This window comes from Pangasianodon hypophthalmus, chromosome 4 (genome assembly GCF_027358585.1).
Source record: "Pangasianodon hypophthalmus isolate fPanHyp1 chromosome 4, fPanHyp1.pri, whole genome shotgun sequence".
In the NCBI taxonomy this organism is placed as follows: Eukaryota; Metazoa; Chordata; class Actinopteri; order Siluriformes; family Pangasiidae; genus Pangasianodon; species Pangasianodon hypophthalmus.
Genome location: NC_069713.1, coordinates 30,779,661 through 30,799,154, shown reverse-complemented (window position 1 = coordinate 30,799,154; position 19,494 = coordinate 30,779,661). Strand labels below are relative to the sequence as shown.

Genomic DNA, 19,494 nt, shown 5'->3' with positions numbered 1-19,494 from the left:
ACCCTGATCTTTATACCGTGTCATCGTCTCGAATGTTACTGTTTTGCTGTCTCACAGCACCTGATCCGTAACACCGCGTCTTGGACCAAACAGAATGACGAAATATCATTCATACTGTTGGCAGATACCATAAAGGAACCAAGAATAGGTTTGGACCTGATAAGTCCAAGACCAAGCCTCGAAACGTGTGACGTCCTCACGTATGAGAAGCAAGTGTAACGGAACGCCGCATCAGGACAAGAGCTGGGGTTTTTTTTGGAAGGAGAAGAGTAGAGTAACCCGAGTCTGTAACACGAGTGGCTCTTGCTCTTGTTCCATGGCATGTTCTCAGGTGAGCGCTTTCCTATAGTTGTTTTTTTTGTCAGTGGACAAATCTTGTCCTCTGCTCCACTTGGATAACTCAAGGTGATGATGAGCTTCCCGAACGATTCCTTAGTTCTCAAAAGAGAATGTACTTTGGTGAGGAGCACCTGAGGAATTTTTAAGAGTTTGGCCTCATCTGCATCTTATTACTGACCTCAATGAAGGCATGTCCCGTTTGCCAGTCTGGGGGGGACACTGGCGGGTCAAACGGAGGCCTCCTGCCATGGTGCCCCCAGCTGCCTGGATCACACACATTGCAGGTAAGTCTAGGGTTTTTAATTGTGGGCTTGGGGAATAATCTTGAAGACTTTTCACCACTCAGTTCTTAAAAATTTGCAAGATTATACCATACATCTGACAGTTACCTTTATGGTTACACAAATTATAAGCAATCAATGTAAAAATAATTTTCGCTTGCACACAATGAACAACTCTAAAGAAAGATGGAAATGTTAAATGTTGCCCCTGATGTGTGTTTGTAAGAAAGCATGCTGATCACATTAGTGCCAAAGCACTAAAAAACGTCATTGACATGTGCCTTATTAGACCAGTGTGTGTTCCTCACTTACGGTACTGTATGTTCCACACTCAGGGTACCGTATGATCCAAGCTCAGGGTACCGTATGATCCAAGCTCTGGGTACCGTATGATCCAAGCTCAGGGTACTGTATGTTTCACACTCAGGGTACTGTATGTTACACAATCAGGGTACTATATGATCCAAGCTCAGGGTACCGTATGATCCAAGCTCAGGGTACCGTATGATCCAAGCTCAGGGTACCATATGCTCGAAGTTCAGGATACTGTATGTTCCACACTCAGGGTACTGTATGTTACACAATCAGGGTACCGTATGATCCAAGCTCAGGGTACTGTATGTTTCACACTCAGGGTACTGTATGTTACACAATCAGGGTACTATATGATCCAAGCTCAGGGTACCGTATTTTCCAAGCTCAGGGTACCGTATGATCCAAGCTCAGGGTACCATATGCTCGAAGTTCAGGATACTGTATGTTCCACACTCAGGGTACTGTATGTTACACAATCAGGGTACCGTATGATCCAAGCTCAGGGTACCGTATGTTACACACTCAGGGTACCGTATTTTCCAAGCTCAGGGTACTGTATCCTCCAAGCTCAGGGTACTGTATCCTCCAAGCTCAGGGTACCGTATGCTCGAAGTTCAGGGTACTGTATGTTACACACTCAGAGTACTGTATGTTCAAATCTCAGGGTACTGTATGTTCAAATCTCAGGGTACCATATGCTCGATGTTCAGGGTACTCTATGCTCCAATCTCAGGGTACTGTATATTACAAACTCAGGGTACTGTATTTTCTACACAGTTGGATGTTTCCACAAAACCTGGTCATGAAATGAGTTGAATGCGAAGCGTCAGGGCTGTTGAAGCTCACCGAACTGCTCTGCCAGTCCACACACTTCTTATGTCAGTGGTGTCCAGAATGTGGCATTAGTCTTCAGTCAAATGCAATAAAATAAACCAGAACTAGAAAACTGTCAGTGGAAATAGTTCTCTATGCGAACAAAGATAATCTCAAGACTCTCAAGACAACCGGCAGAGTTTAACTTCAAGTTTGCGTGGCTCTAGTTCTATATTTACCACTGAACAAACAAAAACACTCATCATGTTCAATACAATGTTAACTTTGCTCTCAATGAGCTAGAAATACGGCTAGTTAAAGTTAGCAAAGGGATGCTATCAGTGGTAACATATTGTTGACATGATATTGTTGACAAAGATGAGATGGAAAATCTTTCCATTGCAAACGAAGGTGAAAATAAAGCTGGTGTTTTGTGGTAAACACCCGGATTAGTAAGGTTTACAGGAAATAATCTTGTCCTGAGCTTGTGTATTTCTTGTTTTCTTCTTGTTTTTGTGTAGTTCAGTTGATTTGGACACCTTTGGTTACTGAAGTGTGTATACATAACATGGAACAACAACAACAACAACAAAAAACATGGCAGTGTCCTGAAAGTGATATTACACATTCACCATGGAAACATGTATGGCTTAATGGCTAAATAATAAATAATAAACTGTTTCTGGACTGATATAAAGTGAATGAATTACTCATATGTCGTTTAAAAGGTATATTTCAGTCATAAATTTGATGTAAAGTGCATTAACTCTGTGTGAAAAGAGCTAAAGAAGCTTTAGCTTAAATCTTTAGCCTTTATGTTCCACCTCAGTAATCTGGAAAAATCCTCCTCCCGCCTTTTTATTTGCGACTCGAACGCTGATTGGTCAGAGACGGTAAAAGCCCATCCTTCCATGGCAACGCTTCTTCGCGCGACCCACGGACATGGGGCACGCGGTTGCTAAGCGACGGCGTTTTCGCATACTAACGCACTAAATAGTATTTGAGCATAGTGCGCTCGCGTGCGGGTTTGGCGTACTACTTAGTGCTGTAGTATGTAGGGTTTAACATAGCTTCAGCCACGTCCCATTAAAGTCCAGGGGAAGTTTAATACGTTGCGTGGGAGAAAATAAAACTTTGTTAGGAAGTAATTTCGTTTTGGAGTGTAAACACTTTTTCAGGTGGAATGTAAACTTCTGGACTCGACATGGAACTGGTTTTGAGGGACCTGGAAATCCACGTTTTCAGTGTTTATATATATATATATCGTAGATATTGAATGCAATGGCGCATGAAAACGGCATTTCCGGAGCCACGGAGTTGATTAAAGGTATTTCGTCCTTATAATATTTAAAATAAAATAACAAAAAGTGATATTTAGTGTTTGTTTGAGTGGTAAAAAGTGACGCCTCGTGCGTCAGTTACTTGTATGCGTCATGAGTTAGGGGTCCAAGCACTTAATGCTGGTTGTTTGTTTGTTTGTTTGTTTTTGTTTGTTTGTTTGCAGATCGATTATACTTTGCAACTCTCCGTGGAAAACCGAAAAGTACAGCGAACGCGCACTACTTCTGCACAGACGATGAGTTTGTCTATGAAAAGTGAGTAACTGGCGCTTTTGACAATTTAGTACTAAAAGTTAACACTTAGATTGTTGTGTATTCTTGTTACGCTTCAAATATTTTCAAGTTACGCATAGAAAATAAAGTCTTTGATTCCTCTTATACCACAGCAGTTTGCCAATGACATATTGTACTTTTTATCCATTTAGAGTTACATGTATGCAGTGTTGTGGAACACCTGCGAAACAAGTTCCTGTTATCACTTTGTTTATAGCAGCTATAAACACTCGTTTCCTCACCAGCCTTGCTTTCATGCTTCTCTTGAAGTTAATTGTCATGTTGCCAAGAAACCACAAAGAAACCCATTATCCTGAAGACTTTCCTGTTACAGCTTTATCTCTGATACTGACGCTGGAGACTCCTTCTATAAATGTTAATAAACATCTCCTTACTGAAAACTCAACCATGTCAACAGTCGCATACATCTTTAAATCCATGTGTAAGATGTTACTATAGAAACAACAACCTATTAGAACAAGCGTGTTAGCATAAACCTGTGCTGTTATATGTTAAATAGTAGCACTGAGGTGTAAATATACAGTATTTTTTTGTGCCTGATGGAGGTTTTTCTGTTTCAGCTTCTACGCAGACTTCGGCCCTCTCAATCTGGCCATGCTGTATCGATACTGCTGTAAACTGAACAAAAAGCTCAAGGTAAGACGACAAGCTACAGCAGAAAGTCGCAGCTCGTCAGTTCTCAGTTCTGGGCTGGTGACTGGAAGCTTGAGGGCTCAAATTCAATAAGTCCTTTCGTACCGCTTTAGCTCCAGAGCTAAATTTACAGTACTAAAGTACTGGGCGATTTTGCATGAACTATTTCCCAGTACCGTTTAAAGGGTTGCATTCGCACCGACAGCGGGCACTAGGAAGTGACGTAAGCCGGTCGACAGTGACGTCATTTGTGCGCGGCGTTCAACAACGGAAACAAAGAACAACAACGTAAACAACCGGAGGATGGAGGACGCTGTGATCGGAGCTGTGTTTTTGTTGCGTCTCGTGTCCATCTATCGCTGTTCTCCATACTTGCGGAATAAGTCGACACTACAGTATGTTTACGCGGCGTTTTAAATCATGGCGTGTGAGGGCGTTTTCGTATACGTTTGGCCAATCAACGTCTACTTACGTCACGGATAGTACCAGTTGTGCTGGTTAGACCCTGCTCCGGAGTAGGAGCTCATTTGGTTCCCGAAAAAGGCAGTCGGTACTAAAATCACACCCAGTTCCGGAGGTGCGAAAACGCCAAAAAGTGGGTAGTTCCACAATTAGTTCAGGTACTATGAAAAGGTTCCCGCAGTGCGAAAGGCCCTAATGTCAGCCAAAGAGCCAAATTTGTTAGTCCCTTAAACATGGTCCTGATCCCTCAACTGTTTGCTTGAATTGAATCCTCACTTGTCAGGAACTTTGGACAAAACTGTCTTCCCAGTGAATACATTTAAATGCGCAGGATGTGACACAGTGAGAACTCACTAATCTCATCTGTCACGATTACACGGCCTGACTTCCTTCACTGGACATTTCTATTTTAGTCAGAACGCAGATAGCTCAGTGTCCGGGCAAACAGCCTGTGTCACACAGAAATTCTTACACTGCAAGAAGTATTTGCCTTTTTCCGATTTTTTCTATTATTGCATATTTGTCACACTGAATGCTTTCAGATCTTCAATCTTTTTTTTTATTTTAAGGAACAAGTTATTTACCACCCATGTGAAACAAGTAACCACACCCTTAAACTTAAAAACGTTGTATTTGTTTTTTATACACTGGTTCATGCCATGAGTAAGCGGGTGTGCTGGTGTTTTTCTTCTTCATTTGGCTCTGCCTACTGTGTGTCTCTGTACAGACATCAGCGGAGGAAAATGTTCAGAGAAACTGTATGGATACTGTATCAAAGTCTTACTCAATTAAAAGTAGAAGTATGGAGGCAAAAATGTACAAAAGTCTGAAAAAAATGGTCTTGCTGATTAGATCATGTTTAATAACCCTTTCGAAATGGACAGTAAGACACATTAGCAAGAAAAAACAAAACAAAACTTACCTAGCCAGCAAATTTAACAGGCTAATTTACAAAACATAACTAGCTAGCTAATTTACAAAATGTAACTATCTAGATAATTTAACAAACTAATTTACAAAATGTAACTATCTAGCTAATTTAACAAACTAATTTACAAAATGTAACTATCTAGATAATTTAACAAACTAATTTACAAAATGTAACTAGCTAGCTAATTGAACAACCAATTTACAGAACATAACTAGCTAGCTAATTTAACAAACTAATTTACAAAATGTAACTATCTAGCTAATTTAACAAACTAATTTACAAAATGTAACTATCTAGCTAATTTAACAAACTAATTTACAAAATGTAACTATCTAGATAATTTAACAAACTAATTTACAAAATGTAACTAGCTAGCTAATTGAACAACCAATTTACAGAACATAACTAGCTAGCTAATTTAACAAACTAATTTACAAAATGTAACTATCTAGCTAATTTAACAAACTAATTTACAAAATGTAACTAGCTAGCTAATTGAACAACCAATTTACAAAACATAACTAGCTAGCTAATTTAACAAACTAATTTACAAAATGTAACTATCTAGATAATTTAACAAACTAATTTACAAAATGTAACTATCTAGATAATTTAACAAACTAATTTACAAAATGTAACTAGCTAGCTAATTTAACAAACTAATTTACAAAATGTACCTATCTAGATAATTTAACAAACTAATTTACAAAACGTCGCTATCTAGCTTATTTACCGAAATAATATCCCAAACTTAAAGATAAAACACTTATTTAGATTTGATGGGGAATTTAAAGGGGAAGCAAATGAGACAGCTCATCCTGTATGAATCGGTAATGCCAGCGAAAAGCATCTTACTAAGAAAAAAATATATATATAAAAAAATATTGTGGCATTTGAGATTTGTAATAATTACTCTGAGGTCCACATGCTCTTGAAAATGTACTTGGGTGAGAGGACAAATATTCCAAAATTGTACTAAATACAATTACTCAAATAGTTTCCACCCCAATAGACATTTTATACTTATGTTATTATTTTTAACAGAATTCTTATGTGTTAATATTATTACTATTTTTCTGCATAAAAAAATAATTTTACTTAATGTTGTCTCACGAAGGTGTTTACAGACAAAATAACACATTAAGAGAAGGTTTGAAATTTTCAAACTTTAAAACTCATTCAGAATAACATAAGAATTTAAGAATAAGAGAAAAACCTAAAAGGTATTTAACTCATTTGTGTGTGTGTGTGAGTGTGTGTGTGAGTGTGTGTGAGTGTGTGTGTGAGTGTGTGAGAGTGTGTGTGAGAGTGTGTGTGAGAGTGTGTGTGTGTGAGAGTGTGTGTGTGTGAGAATGTGTGTGTGAGAGAGACTGAGAAAGAGTGAGAGTTTTTTCTTCTGTTAATTATACACCTACTCTTTATCTGCAAAACGAACCGATTTGAATTTGCTTGTTCATTTTCCTGTAAAAACTCGATCTCAATCTCTCTGGCCTCTAAATACTCTTCTAAAAGTATAACACCAGGAACGTCCAAGCGCTTTAAATTTGGATTCGGACATCAGAATTAACGTTAGTAGCAGAGCTAAAGTTAATATACATTTATTTTAGACCTTTTTTTTTAGTATTTCGCCAACGAGTGTGAGAGACTCACGTAAACAGCGACAGAGATGCAGCCAAGGGTAAACGCCAAGGGGAAGTCGATTAGGGCATTAAAACAATAACAGCATGTGTCCCTGACCACTCGAGAACCACTTCCTGTCCCGATGGAGTCTCTTTCTCTCTGCGTAATCCAGACACCTTACATTGTCCACGAGCGCTGAATCCGAGAGGAGCAGGAGGTTTTGGCAGGAACTAAAAGACATAAGTGGGTTTCTTACATCTGGAGCTGACAGAAGATAAACAGTGGAGTCATGTACAGTGTGAGTTTAGGTTAGAGGGCCGGGGTCTGAGGTGAAGTTAAGAGCAAGATTGGACTAAGCATAAATTCTTTACACACCAGCTGACATAAATTAGCTCGCAGGTACAATAAGCTAGTTAGGCACAAGAGCATTAGTACAGATTAGTACAGATTACCTGACTTGTTATCTTCTCCTAACAATGTCTCTGTATCATATGTTTGTGCCCTCGACAAAAAGTCTGTGGCTGTTTGTTGTGGTGTTTACGGGTGAAAGACACAGTTCGGAGGTCAGTGTTTCAGCCTCGCTGCATGCACTCTCAGAAATAAAGGTACTTTTCCTTGCCTCTGGGGCGGTCCATCTTGAAATGATGAATATATATATAATGTAACTTAAAAAACAGTGTAAGGACCACTGCTGTGCCTTTAAAGCTTTCCTCAAAAAGCATCTTATCGAGACACGCCAGAGACGAGGAAAAGTGCAGTTAGGTATCTTATATTTCTCAGAGTGTGTTCCTGTTTGTAGATTGTCTGCAATTTGCCCAAGATAATTTATTCAGCTAGTTAAAATAGTGTTTTTTTTATCCAAAGCAACAAAGTGAGACTGATTCCAATACAAGTACAAGGCTGTTAAAGCAGTGATTGTGTTTGTACCAAGTGACTCAACTGTAGGAATGTTGAGCTGCAAATCATCAAGTCTTTACATTAATGTAATCATAAAGACTGTCCTGTGCTCATCGCAGGACGTTTATTAACAATACGCTCATACCGAACATCTTTTCATCACACTTAACACTGTTTGACTTTACAGTCTACAGCTGTAATAACTTATAATCGCACTATCAGGTGTCACTCAGAAGAGGATGATTTTTTTTTTCCTTTCGAGTCTCAATGTCTTCTCAGGGAGTTTTTCCTTGTCGCTCTCGCCTCCGGCTTGTTCATTAGGGAACCAAATCTACATCTGGATTGTGTTGGATCCAGTGCTGAAGATGAAAGATCACTCCGGAGAGGTTCGAGGCTTTACTCTTTCAAAAAATAAAGCCGAGCGGTTCTCTGCAGAGAAAGCTCCCCAACTCTTCAGAGCATCATTCTTATATACATTTACATGAACAAAAACTTCCACATCCAGTTTTCTCACAAGACTCCACATTCCCATATATGCTTATGTTTTTTTTATGTGTTTAAGGCAGCCTTTCTCACTTAAATTTACAGCTTGTTCCTGCTCTCCCCACTTAGCCGGATACCAGTGCCTCTGTAAGGTCACCCTGTGCACTATACCGGTTCCATACATCTACAACACTGAGGATTACATGTTATCAAATATGAGTACACATTTCGTGGTTAACGTTTTATGGTTACAATATTTCTGTAATTGCAGTAAAGCTGCTCTGTGACGATGTCTATTGATAACGATGCTATACAGTGTTGGAGTAAACATCTCGTCACTGTCACTTCATTACAATAAAATCCCGTCAGTCACACCGACATGCGAAAAGCCGTCGTTTCCAGCGTTCGTTTCGTGCCAAGTTACAAGAACATGAGAGATAGAAACAAACAAAGAGAACGTAAAACCATTAAGTACTACATTTACAATCGCGCACAGATAGGCTCGTGATGAAATATTTAAACTGCCCTGGGGTAATATGAGAATCTGGTTTCGAGCCAGTAGTCATTAGCTAAGTAACAGCTTTTTGTATGATTTTCCAAGTTATTTTAAATGCTAGAAAGAATGAGCCTTTACATACAGACATCATATCCTTTTAAAAGCAGCAGAAATAGAAACGATTTCATTTTAAACAAACGTCACGCATCAATATATATTTAATATCGTTTAATCTAAATAGTTTGTTTACAACCGTTTATTATCAAAAATCTCTTCCGAACAAGATTTCTTCCTGATCGAAGCTCCTTATTCATCATAATGAGTAACTGCTTCTGATTCTTAAAATATGAAACATGTTTTATTTTCTCTTATATACCACAGCGCTGTTAAATTCTCTAATCTGATTGGTCAGAAGGTTTCGATTCATTTTCCATAGCAGCAGCTCCGACAGTAGTTCAGGCTGCTCGTTATCGTAACACGTTGTCATAGTAACGGATAATTCTCAGGGACTTGTACAGCGGATTCTCCACACAATTTAAGCCTAATAATAATAATTGTTGATACTGCGAAGTTTTCTCTGAGGAGATGTTTAGTTTGTATTTTTGGAAGGAGACGCCAGTGTTGTAGCTTTAATTTTTCCGCCATGGGAAAGTCTTCAGGACAGACAACTTTGTAGTTTCTTTGTAACATGACAAGCTGCATATTTTTTTGCATTTTTTTTTTCTGTAATATTAGCTTCAAGAGAGAAAACTTGTTTTACAGACATTCCACAACTGTCGCTATAAACGGATAACAGTATGACTTTGGTAATAAATAAATAAGTTTAATTGCTGTGGTATAAGAGGAATAAAACACGTCAGGATGTGTTGTTATGGGAAAATAATCATTTTGGTGCAGTAAATCTGTATTACAGTTCATAAGTATTCTGTGTGTCTGTCCAGTCTTTCACTCTTTCCAGGAAGCGCATCATTCATTACACCAGCTACGACCAGCACAAGAGAGCCAACGCCGCCTTCCTGATCGGCGCCTACGCTGTGGGTCTCGCTCCACATCTTCTTCCCTTTTAGTCTTTTAATTCTGAGTACGATTTTACATTCGAGGATGACGGTATCGTCTTATCTTCCACTCCAGGTAATATACTTAAAGAGAACTCCAGAGGAAGTCTACCGAGCCCTGATATCTGGGACTAACGTGTCCTACCTGCCCTTCAGGTAAGACTCCAGTTTGAGATCGCAAATTCAAGCACAAAGAGAACACCAGGCTCACTTCCTGTGTTGTCACTAACAAACAGTTGTCTTGGTATTCCTTCAGAGACGCTGGCTTTGGGAACTGCACCTACAACCTCACCATCTTAGACTGTTTACAAGGAATCCGTAAGGTTAGTGCGCAACGGAAGCCATTTTATTTTGCCCCATTTATTTACCCATTGTGTACTTCAAGAAGCTCCATAGCCTGAGCTCTAATCATAATCCTTTAGTCCAATTATCTGCCCGTCGAACAGTCACAGGAAGTGGGCTTGACATGATCCAGGACAGAACGTTTACATAACCGTCTTCTACAAAACACAGAAACAACCTCTGAGACAGGACATTGGTTGATCCTAGTATTTTTTTTTTATCTTTATGTACACGAATTTGACAAACTGTGTGTTGTTCAAGGTTAGAGAGATGACAATGATAGAATATGGCACATTATTCTGTTATAACAGCATGCATTCAGTGTTACAAAATCGTAGAACTTATGTATCTGTGACTTACGTAACTTACGTATCACATATCTGTAACATAAGCTTCAGAGTTATTGGAAAAAATGCTGGAAAATTGATGTACACTATGTAATGAATAGAACATGAAAGTCATGATATTTTGAGACTAAATACATGCAGACGTTGTTGTTTTTTTATTATTTTAACATAAGTAGTAAGATTTGTTATTTTTCCCCAGAAATATTTCTGCATGACGTTGGTTTCAAAATTAATCAACCCTCCTCCAAGCGCAACATTTTTTGAATTCTTTGGTCTGTGCATGTGGACAGGCTTCTTCAATTCACCCCAGAGGTTCAAATCTGGACTGAGATGTTTTTTTTTTTTTTTTTTGCAAAACATTGACTTTATATCTGGCAGCCATGATGGTTTGGAAACGTGTTTGTCATTATGTTGTTGTCTTAACCAAGTCTTAACCACCTGGCAGAGGCAATCATGTTTAACAGTCCCAAAGCATCAGTGATCCTCATTTTTTTACAGTGAGTTTGGGGGATTTTACTTCTATACTGGATAAGAAAGTGATTTTTTTTTAATGTCTACAGCCTCGTATTCTTACCCCAGTGAAACAGGAAAGAGTGGCGCAACAATAAAGTTCCTAGAGACTGGAATGAATTAAAGAATCAGCGATTCAGTCAACGAATCAATGAGTCAATTGATGAATCATTCCAAGAATGGGATTCAGATTTTTAGCATTCATGAGTACCTTTTAAGAGAAAATATTTGTGCTTATGAGGATGATTTTGTTACAGGAAAAGTAAGAGGTTTCTCCTTGTTTTTGGTTGAAAAATTGAATCGATGTGTGAAATGTTTATTTTATGTCCCGTGATTCCACCAATAGTATGTGAGAAATAGAAGGGACATGCTTTAAAATGAAAACATTACGCATAATAACTACATTAATATTGGACGTAAGTACTGGGTTTGTTAGTCCGTAAGTAGTTTAGTCCATAAGTGTCATTTTTGTCATTTTAAATGTTGCCTTCAAATGAACGTTTGAAACTGTTCCAGGGATACGTGGTTCTTTTTATAATACTCATGATGCACAGATTTGTTAAGAAATGAACAGTTATTAACGGTGAAGTTCGTTAACGATTAATGTCTTCTCTCAAGGCCCTGCAGCACGGGTTCTTCGACTTTGAGACGTTTGACGTTGAGGAGTACGAGCACTATGAGGTGACGTATGAGGGATGAGAGATGACATACTTCCTCCGAGACAGCTTTTCAAACTACTCACACAATGTCAAAGTGGAGCTAAACATGCTTTGAGGAGAGCACTAACTGCCCTAATCTGTTTATATGAACAGACAGATGCTATGACTGTTTAGTTGATAATTCTTTGAATAACTAAGGAGTGTTTAGTGATACAACTGATCAATAGGCGCGTTCTTCTTTTTCTTTATTAAGCGCGTAGAAAATGGTGACTTTAACTGGATTGTGCCAGGGAAGCTGCTGGCCTTCAGCGGGCCTCATCCCAAGAGCAAAATCGAGAATGGTGAGTGAGAACGTCAGGGTGTGTATTTCACTGGGTTTCACAGCATGCTATAGTCGATTCTGATTGGTAAATCAAGGCATTTTTTTAAGTTTCTATTTATGATTATGTTGTTTCTGTGATTATCTTCGTGCTGTGGAATGATGCTACATGAATGAAACTCATTATAATTCCCAGGATTCCCTCTCCACGCCCCCGAAGCGTACTTCCCCTACTTCCGCCAGCACAATATCAGCGACGTGGTCCGGCTCAACAGGAAGATGTACGAGGGATGCCGTTTTACAGACGCCGGCTTTGCGCATCACGATCTGTTCTTCGTGGACGGCGGCACGCCGAGCGACATCATCATCCGCCGCTTCCTGCACATCTGCGAAACTGCCGAGGGCGCCGTCGCCGTCCACTGTAAAGGTGAGAGGGAGTGATGTGTGAAGAACTTCTACCTTTAATAGGATCTGGGTATAAGTCTGCAGATTGATGGATAGCTAGCAGAATCCGATCTTCCTCATATGCTTACGAAAGGTGGATGAGTCTGAGGATAAGCAGAGATGGCGAACATAATGGATTTTTATTTAAAATATTTATGGAAGGAGTTGTTTTGTAACAGTTTTTCCCCCATGGGAAAGTCTTCACTGCAGAGAAAAAAAGAGAGACTGGTGAGGGAACGACTGTTTGTAGCTTCTGTAACATAAGGAATAACTTGTTTTTTTGCAGATGTTATACAACATTAAATGTGATTTATAAACAAATAAATCACCTTTTGGCTGATGACAGCAACTCTTTACATCGGACCGCGTCACACCACCTTGTCATTGATTATTTTCCTATAACTGCACACACCCCCAAGTGTTTTATTCCTCACGTAGTTCACAGAGCCATGAGAAACTTATTTTAATGACAGCTGCTGAAGTGTGACGTAAATTTCTCCAAATATAACCAAAAAAGTTTTGACATAAATACACAGTTTATTCAGTTTATTTCCATAATTAGCTCCTTACTGACATTTTTCCTAACAGTATTGTTTGTGAATATTTTGGATTTTCTGATTTACTTATCCATTAGATTTATCACGCTTATCGTTGTTGTTGTTGTTGTTGTTGTTTATTCTGTGTCCTGCTAGTTATATGGGCTAGTTATAAGCGCTGTGCTTATTCTTTTATTCTGGGTATTATTTTTATTTGCATGTTTGAACCCAATATTTCTCTCAGAATTGTTTTTGTGTGTGTGTGTGTGTGTGTGTGTGTGTGTAGCTGGCCTGGGCAGGACAGGCACCCTGATTGGCTGCTACCTCATGAAGCATTACCACTTCACGGCTGCAGAGGCCATCGCCTGGATTCGCATCTGCAGGCCCGGCTCGGTCATCGGCCCCCAGCAGAACTTTCTGGAAGAGTGAGTGGATCAATCCACAGAGATGAATTATTTATTCCATCACAAGCAACTACAGGGTAGAAAACAGCATGGAAATGTGGTTATGTCCTAAATCTTCTCGAGTTCAGATCTATATAGGTATAACAGCAGTTAAATGCAGTGACGTACTGAAAAAACCACGATATGAACATTAACATGAACAAAAGCACGTGGACATGAGTATAATTTGAGGTACATGTAAATGAAAACCTTTTCAACGGCTCTAATGGAAGCCAGAAGGCATTTGAATTAAATTTGCTCACGAGTCAGTGTATTTTCTGTTCAGGTTTTCTTACACACAGATTTAAAATTCAGATAGAAATACAGTTGGTTCTCTCTCTGTATAGAAAACAGCACAGCATGTGGATGGATGGAGATTTGTACCGGTCCAAGCAGCCAAGGCCGCGGCAGTTCCCGGAGAGAGACCTGGCTCACCTCATCTCCAGCCTGGACGACGTTTCGCTCAGCAGCACCAGCCTGAACGCCCAGAGCATCGACGAGGTGCTGACTGTAATTTCTAACCTTTCTTTCTTTCTTTCTTTCTTTCTTCTTTATTTATATATTAATTAACTTTGTCCATCACAGAATGACCTCATGGACAATAATATGGGCTTAACTCAGGGAGACAGACTGCGAGCATTAAAGTGTCGACGTCCTCTCAGGTCTCCGTCCACTCTCAGGTATGACACCAGCTAAACATCAAGCTAAATAATATCCCTTCTCCAGTATTAGTATTGGCACCCTTGGCAAAGACAGGTAAGCAAAAAGGTTATGAAAAAATCTCTTTTATGGTTATTTAGCTTAATCTCAAACTAAAATATGAGAGAACTGTAAGTGAAGTAAAACCTTTAACAAAATCACACGTGTCACAATTTTTGCTTGACAATGGGTGCGTCTCGATCAGTAGATCGTGTACACGAGTTCGGGCGCTGGTAAGGACCCTGACTCACTACACATTGGGACACTGATGACTCAATTTTCCGATGATATGACTACGTACTCGTGTTGTAAAACATCACCACTTGCATTTATCAACAACAGGCAGGACCGATATCTTTGTCATAAATTTGTTAGCTGAATCACACGAGTTTCTGTCGTGGTACTTCAAGCAGGATCGTAGGCTAGCTAGTGGATTTTTTACAATTATTAAACCCTTAGACTCAAACAAACTGTATATAGAACGTCAAATAACGTTTAAAATCACTAACGTAAGTAATCACCTGAGAACTACAATAACGATAACAAGATAAAGTACACAAAGTTGGCTGAGAGTTCGTCCGCCATTTTTTTTTCGAGCTGAGAGGCTTCAGAAGATATGATGTCATTTCCAATAAGGGAACTCTGTGAGCATCGATGCTCCCTGGTTTTTGCGATGTGTTGTGGGATTTTTTTTATAGACCGAACGTTCCAGTGCACTTGAAGGATTTTGCGATTGAGACAGCCCTTAAAATGGCCGACTCTACTGAACTAGGAAGCTGATTGAGACGCACCACAATCTCGATACAGATTGGAGAAGACAGAGCAAGGAGTCTGAGACACTCCTCCATCTTCCAGTTTTCAGTTTTCTTCTACCACGCCAACTGCCGTGTCAACTTGTAGCATCCCTTCCATACTGGACTTGTGCCCATATCGCCATATCATACACTGGCATAGATATTGTCGGAGCGATATACATGTCTTTTACTAAATAATCAGTAACTTTGTTATTTTTGTTATTTCAGTGGGTTACGTCCGATACCTGGCACCATTTCTCCCTCAAAGTCTTCCAAAGCTCCTCCTCTTTTCTCTGGCGGCCCTGTAACGAGGAGACAGGCTCGAAGCCCCTCGTCCGCTGCGAACATGAAGAGGTGTGCTCACGCAAACCCATCAGAATTGGGACGTGTCTATCATATTCGCAGTATATCCAGAAATGCACGTTACATAAACATTCTGAAGGGGGGGTTAAAGGGGGGTTAAAGGTCATGGACACACTTGAATGCACACTGGCTAAGCTAAGTGTTTATAACAATCACTCACCTCTTGCAGCTTTAAACCCGGCTTGGCCCGCTCTCTCGGCAACCTTTACAGCCTGGACGACTTCGCAGACGAGGAAGGCGACACGTCCGCGCCGTCCTACCCCTCCCCTCCTCCTGCACCATTCTCTCCATCTTCACACCTCTCCTCCGGCCCTCCTCCACCCCGCTTCGGCTTCGGATACCCCATCCCGAATTTCCAACAGGAAGTTAACAACAACCTCAACAATCCTCCTGCTCCTGCGCTCAGGCCTGCGATGAGAGGAACCTTCAGGCCAAACCCCAGACTTCCTGTTCCAGGCGTGCTCACAGGCCGCCATCTTAGTCGCTCTATTCCTGTGAGTGGATTCTCCGACTTTTCTTCCAAACCTGTTCTGCTTTTTCTTTTTTGCCTTTCCTTGATTCTAGGCACACTTCCTTTCCTTTATGTCTGGATTGTGACTTTTTGTTTTCAGTTAACTCCTTTTGGACAAATCAGGATTTCTCCTACTTTCTTCTTTTTTATTTCCTCCACACTCTAAAGCCTGTTCTTCTGCTTTGTGTCTGTGTCTATTTTGACTTTTTTTATCAATCTAAATCAGGATTTGTGTCCACTTCTAGTTTTTAAATTGAAAGTAAATATTTTAACCTGGAAATGACTGTTTTGCTCGTAGACCCCAGCTGCAAATCTGCACTGCTGCTTCTTCTTCTTCTTCTTCTTCTTCTTCTTCTTTGAGGTTTCTTCCTTTCTGTCTTGTTTCTGCCTCAGAGACATTCCATCCCGTTGAACATTTTTAAACACTCTTATTTTTCCCCTGTCTAATTTAGGTATGTCTTTTGGACAATACAGGGTTTTTTTTTTTCCCCCTCAGTCCAAGATATTTCTTCCTTCTGGCTTTATTTATTTATATTATGTATTCCTTCTTAACAAATCCAGAATCCTTCCTGGTTTGTACATTTAACTTTAACTTTGTTTTACGTCTTTTAAGAAATGTTGTCTTGCTCCTTATCTTTATCACTACAACAGTTTAATTTAACATAATACTTAGCTGAAGTGCTCTGAATTTTATTCTAAGTTGATCTCAGTGACACTATATTTTACTTTTATATTTTTTGCACATCTAAACATCTGGATTAAACACGCCGACTGCTTCCTTTCTGATTATTTGTGTTATTCTCTGTCTTTTCACAGTCCCTTCAGTCTGAGTATGTTAAGTACTAACGCCGCAGTGATGCACTGAATCGTCGACTGGAAGAAAATCTCTTCAACAAAATGTCTACTAAATGTCTCACGGACCGTTAGGTTCAGCAGGCATGATGGCAACGTGCTAAGGCAAACAAATAAATCAATGGTTCACTGGTTTTCATTTTCAAAACCTCTTGATGTTCTTTAACTTTATATGCACTTCTTTTCATTTTCAGCTTTTTTTTTTAGTCTCAGAATACATTTAATATGTTTGAGGTTTTCTCACGCTCGAGCTGAGTATTTGTTTTTCTGACTGAAGGCTCTTGAGTTTTTTTTACACAGACCTCTTCTCAGGGCAGAAACAAATGCGGTCAGTTATGTGCGATTAATCAGATGGTGAGGAAGCGGGATTTTGGATGCCTTTAGGTTTTTTTTTTCTTTTTATTCCTGATATTTTTATGTATTTTATTTTAAACACAGATATATAGAAGCTAGAAATATCCAACAATGAACATAAACCATTTTCTACTTCAAAATTGAAGAGTCCCATTGCTTTCTAGTTTTCAAATGAGCCACTTTATCTTCTTCTTCTTCTTTTTCAGTTTATTGTAGATAATGTTCCCCACTATATGAGCGCTGCCATGTTTAGATCATGTGACCACAGGGGTGGTCTAAGAAGGAAATCTACTCAGTCATCGGCTGCTGTTCTCCTACTAATAACATAGTGAAGTGTGTCATTATATAAAAGAGAAAATCATCACAGACGCTCGCAGGCGCACGTTATCAACTTTATCTTTGGCATATTTCTACGATCACGATCACGTCTACTCACGTCTGGTCTGAGCAAGAGTGTGTACATTTCAGCACAAACCGTTTTAACAACCTGAAAAGTGCTCGATTTCTAGTTAAATAGTCTAAATCACTGTTTGGAATGCTGAATCTGATCAGTCAGAAAGATGTTGATGAATTTTAGTGAGAGTAGTGCCGGCTAGTTTGCTCATTCACAGAGACTTGTATGTTTGGTGATTTTAGGAAACATTCAGGACGTTTTCCATCATGGGAAAGTCTTCAATACACAAGAGTTTTACAGTTTCTCCGTAACATGACAAGCTACATTTTTTTTAAACTTATTAACTTCAAGAGAGAGGAAAAGAGAAGCTCTTGACAGAATGAGTGATTTTTTTAACTGTTAAAACGTATGTGAGAACAGGAATGAATTTGTTCCACAACATTAAATGTAACTATAAATGGTTAAAAAGCATGATATGTCTTCCTTTTGTCGTCGTTGGCAAACTAATGTGGTATAAGAGGAATAAAACACTTCAGGATGTGCTGTGTAGTATAGACAGTGGTACAAACCATAATAATAAATGCATAATAAAAACATCAATAATTATAATCAAGCACACACACACACACACACACAGACACAAGGAGCTTGTATGAAGGTACTGCAGTGAGAAATGCAACTAAGTTTCAGAAAAACAAGATTCTGTCTTTTCTTTGGTTTTAGCTGCAGGAATAATTTTGATTCTTTCTGCCCAAAAATGAGGTTTAGACTAAATAAAACTCCAATGAGCTGTAAGATGGCAGGTTTTTTGTTTGTGTGTGTGTGTGTGTGTGTGTGTGTGTGTGTGGACGCACGCCTGCATGACACGTGACTCTCACGTATTTTGTTACGACACTGTAAAGACATTCTGATTCGTACAACACATTTTTGTACAGATACTGAACTCTTGTATTGATTACTAAAAGCGATTGGAATTAAACGTACATATGATTAACGGATGAAACTTGTCCTTATATGAACATCAAATCAGTGTTACTACGGTAACAGTGAAAGTAGCGTGCTAATTTGTGCAGAGGAGTCAGAGGAAGCAATAGTTAGAATTATTTGCACCTGGGGGTAAACGTCCAGAAGTATTGGCACCCTTGGATAAGATGGATTTAAGTCATTTATAAGTAAATTTATTCAAATGATTGTATCTATCGTTACCAAGGGTGCCAATAAAATTCTGGACTGTAAATCATGTGTGTGTGTGTGTGTGTGTGTGTGTGTGTGAGTGATAATTGTTCTTGAAAGCTGCAGCAAGTTCAGAGCTCAGAAAGTTTAGACAGGAGTGTGTGTGTGTGTGTGTGTGTGTGTGTGTGTGTCCTGTTTATAAGGTATCTGTAAGTAAAAGCTTGTTCACAGGATCTTTAAATGTTCTTTGCATAAACATATTTTGCACTTTCAGGTACAAATAATCCCAAAGTGCATATTCATTAAGGCAAAAAGACCTTTATTTATTTATTTATTTATTTATTTATTTATTTATTACAATCTTTGCAGGTGTCAATCAGATGAGTAATATGACTCCATTAGACTGAATTCATTTCAGTACAGTGTGGAGTAATTCAACACCATGTGAGCTAATTCTGTAAGAAAGAAAGAAAGAAAGAAAGAAAGGAAATTGTTATTGCATTGAATTTTACCTTGCAATCATTCATATAAAGGTGCAATTTGTCAGTTTTAGGTTTGTAATATTCCTGTAAATATTATCAAGGACACCTGAGTAATAATGTGATTCACAAAAATGATTCACAATGAATCAGTGAATCAGTTTTAATTCAGACATCTGTGCAGTGATCATTTATTTTGCTTTGCAGAATAAATTCATGTATAATATATAAGACACTTCCCTTATCTTATAGGTAATCATCACAGTGAGTGTTTTTTAGAGTTTACACAGGATATACAGGATTCTTTATACTGAAA

The 19,494-nt window shown here is 39.0% G+C and overlaps 1 protein-coding gene across 2 annotated transcripts; it reads left to right on the top strand.

The window, feature by feature from the left end:
* The first annotated feature begins 378 nt into the window (after nt 1-378).
* On the top strand, nt 379-18,769 carry cdc14aa (cell division cycle 14Aa). Of its 2 annotated transcripts, none has more exons than XM_053233791.1 (15): nt 379-623; nt 3,253-3,343; nt 3,943-4,018; nt 9,846-9,938; nt 10,036-10,115; nt 10,216-10,282; nt 11,777-11,839; nt 12,071-12,158; nt 12,333-12,563; nt 13,403-13,541; nt 13,907-14,060; nt 14,145-14,239; nt 15,281-15,406; nt 15,585-15,909; nt 16,743-18,769. In XM_053233791.1, the coding sequence occupies exons 1-15, from the start codon at nt 530-532 to the stop codon at nt 16,770-16,772; spliced, it is 1,752 nt and encodes a 583-aa protein (XP_053089766.1). In that variant the 5' UTR covers nt 379-529; the 3' UTR covers nt 16,773-18,769. The 2 variants fall into 2 exon arrangements, with proteins under 2 accessions (XP_053089766.1, XP_026791816.2); XM_026936015.3 differs by lacking the exon at nt 379-623 and adding an exon at nt 1,285-3,075.
* Nucleotides 18,770-19,494: the final 725 nt, after the last annotated feature.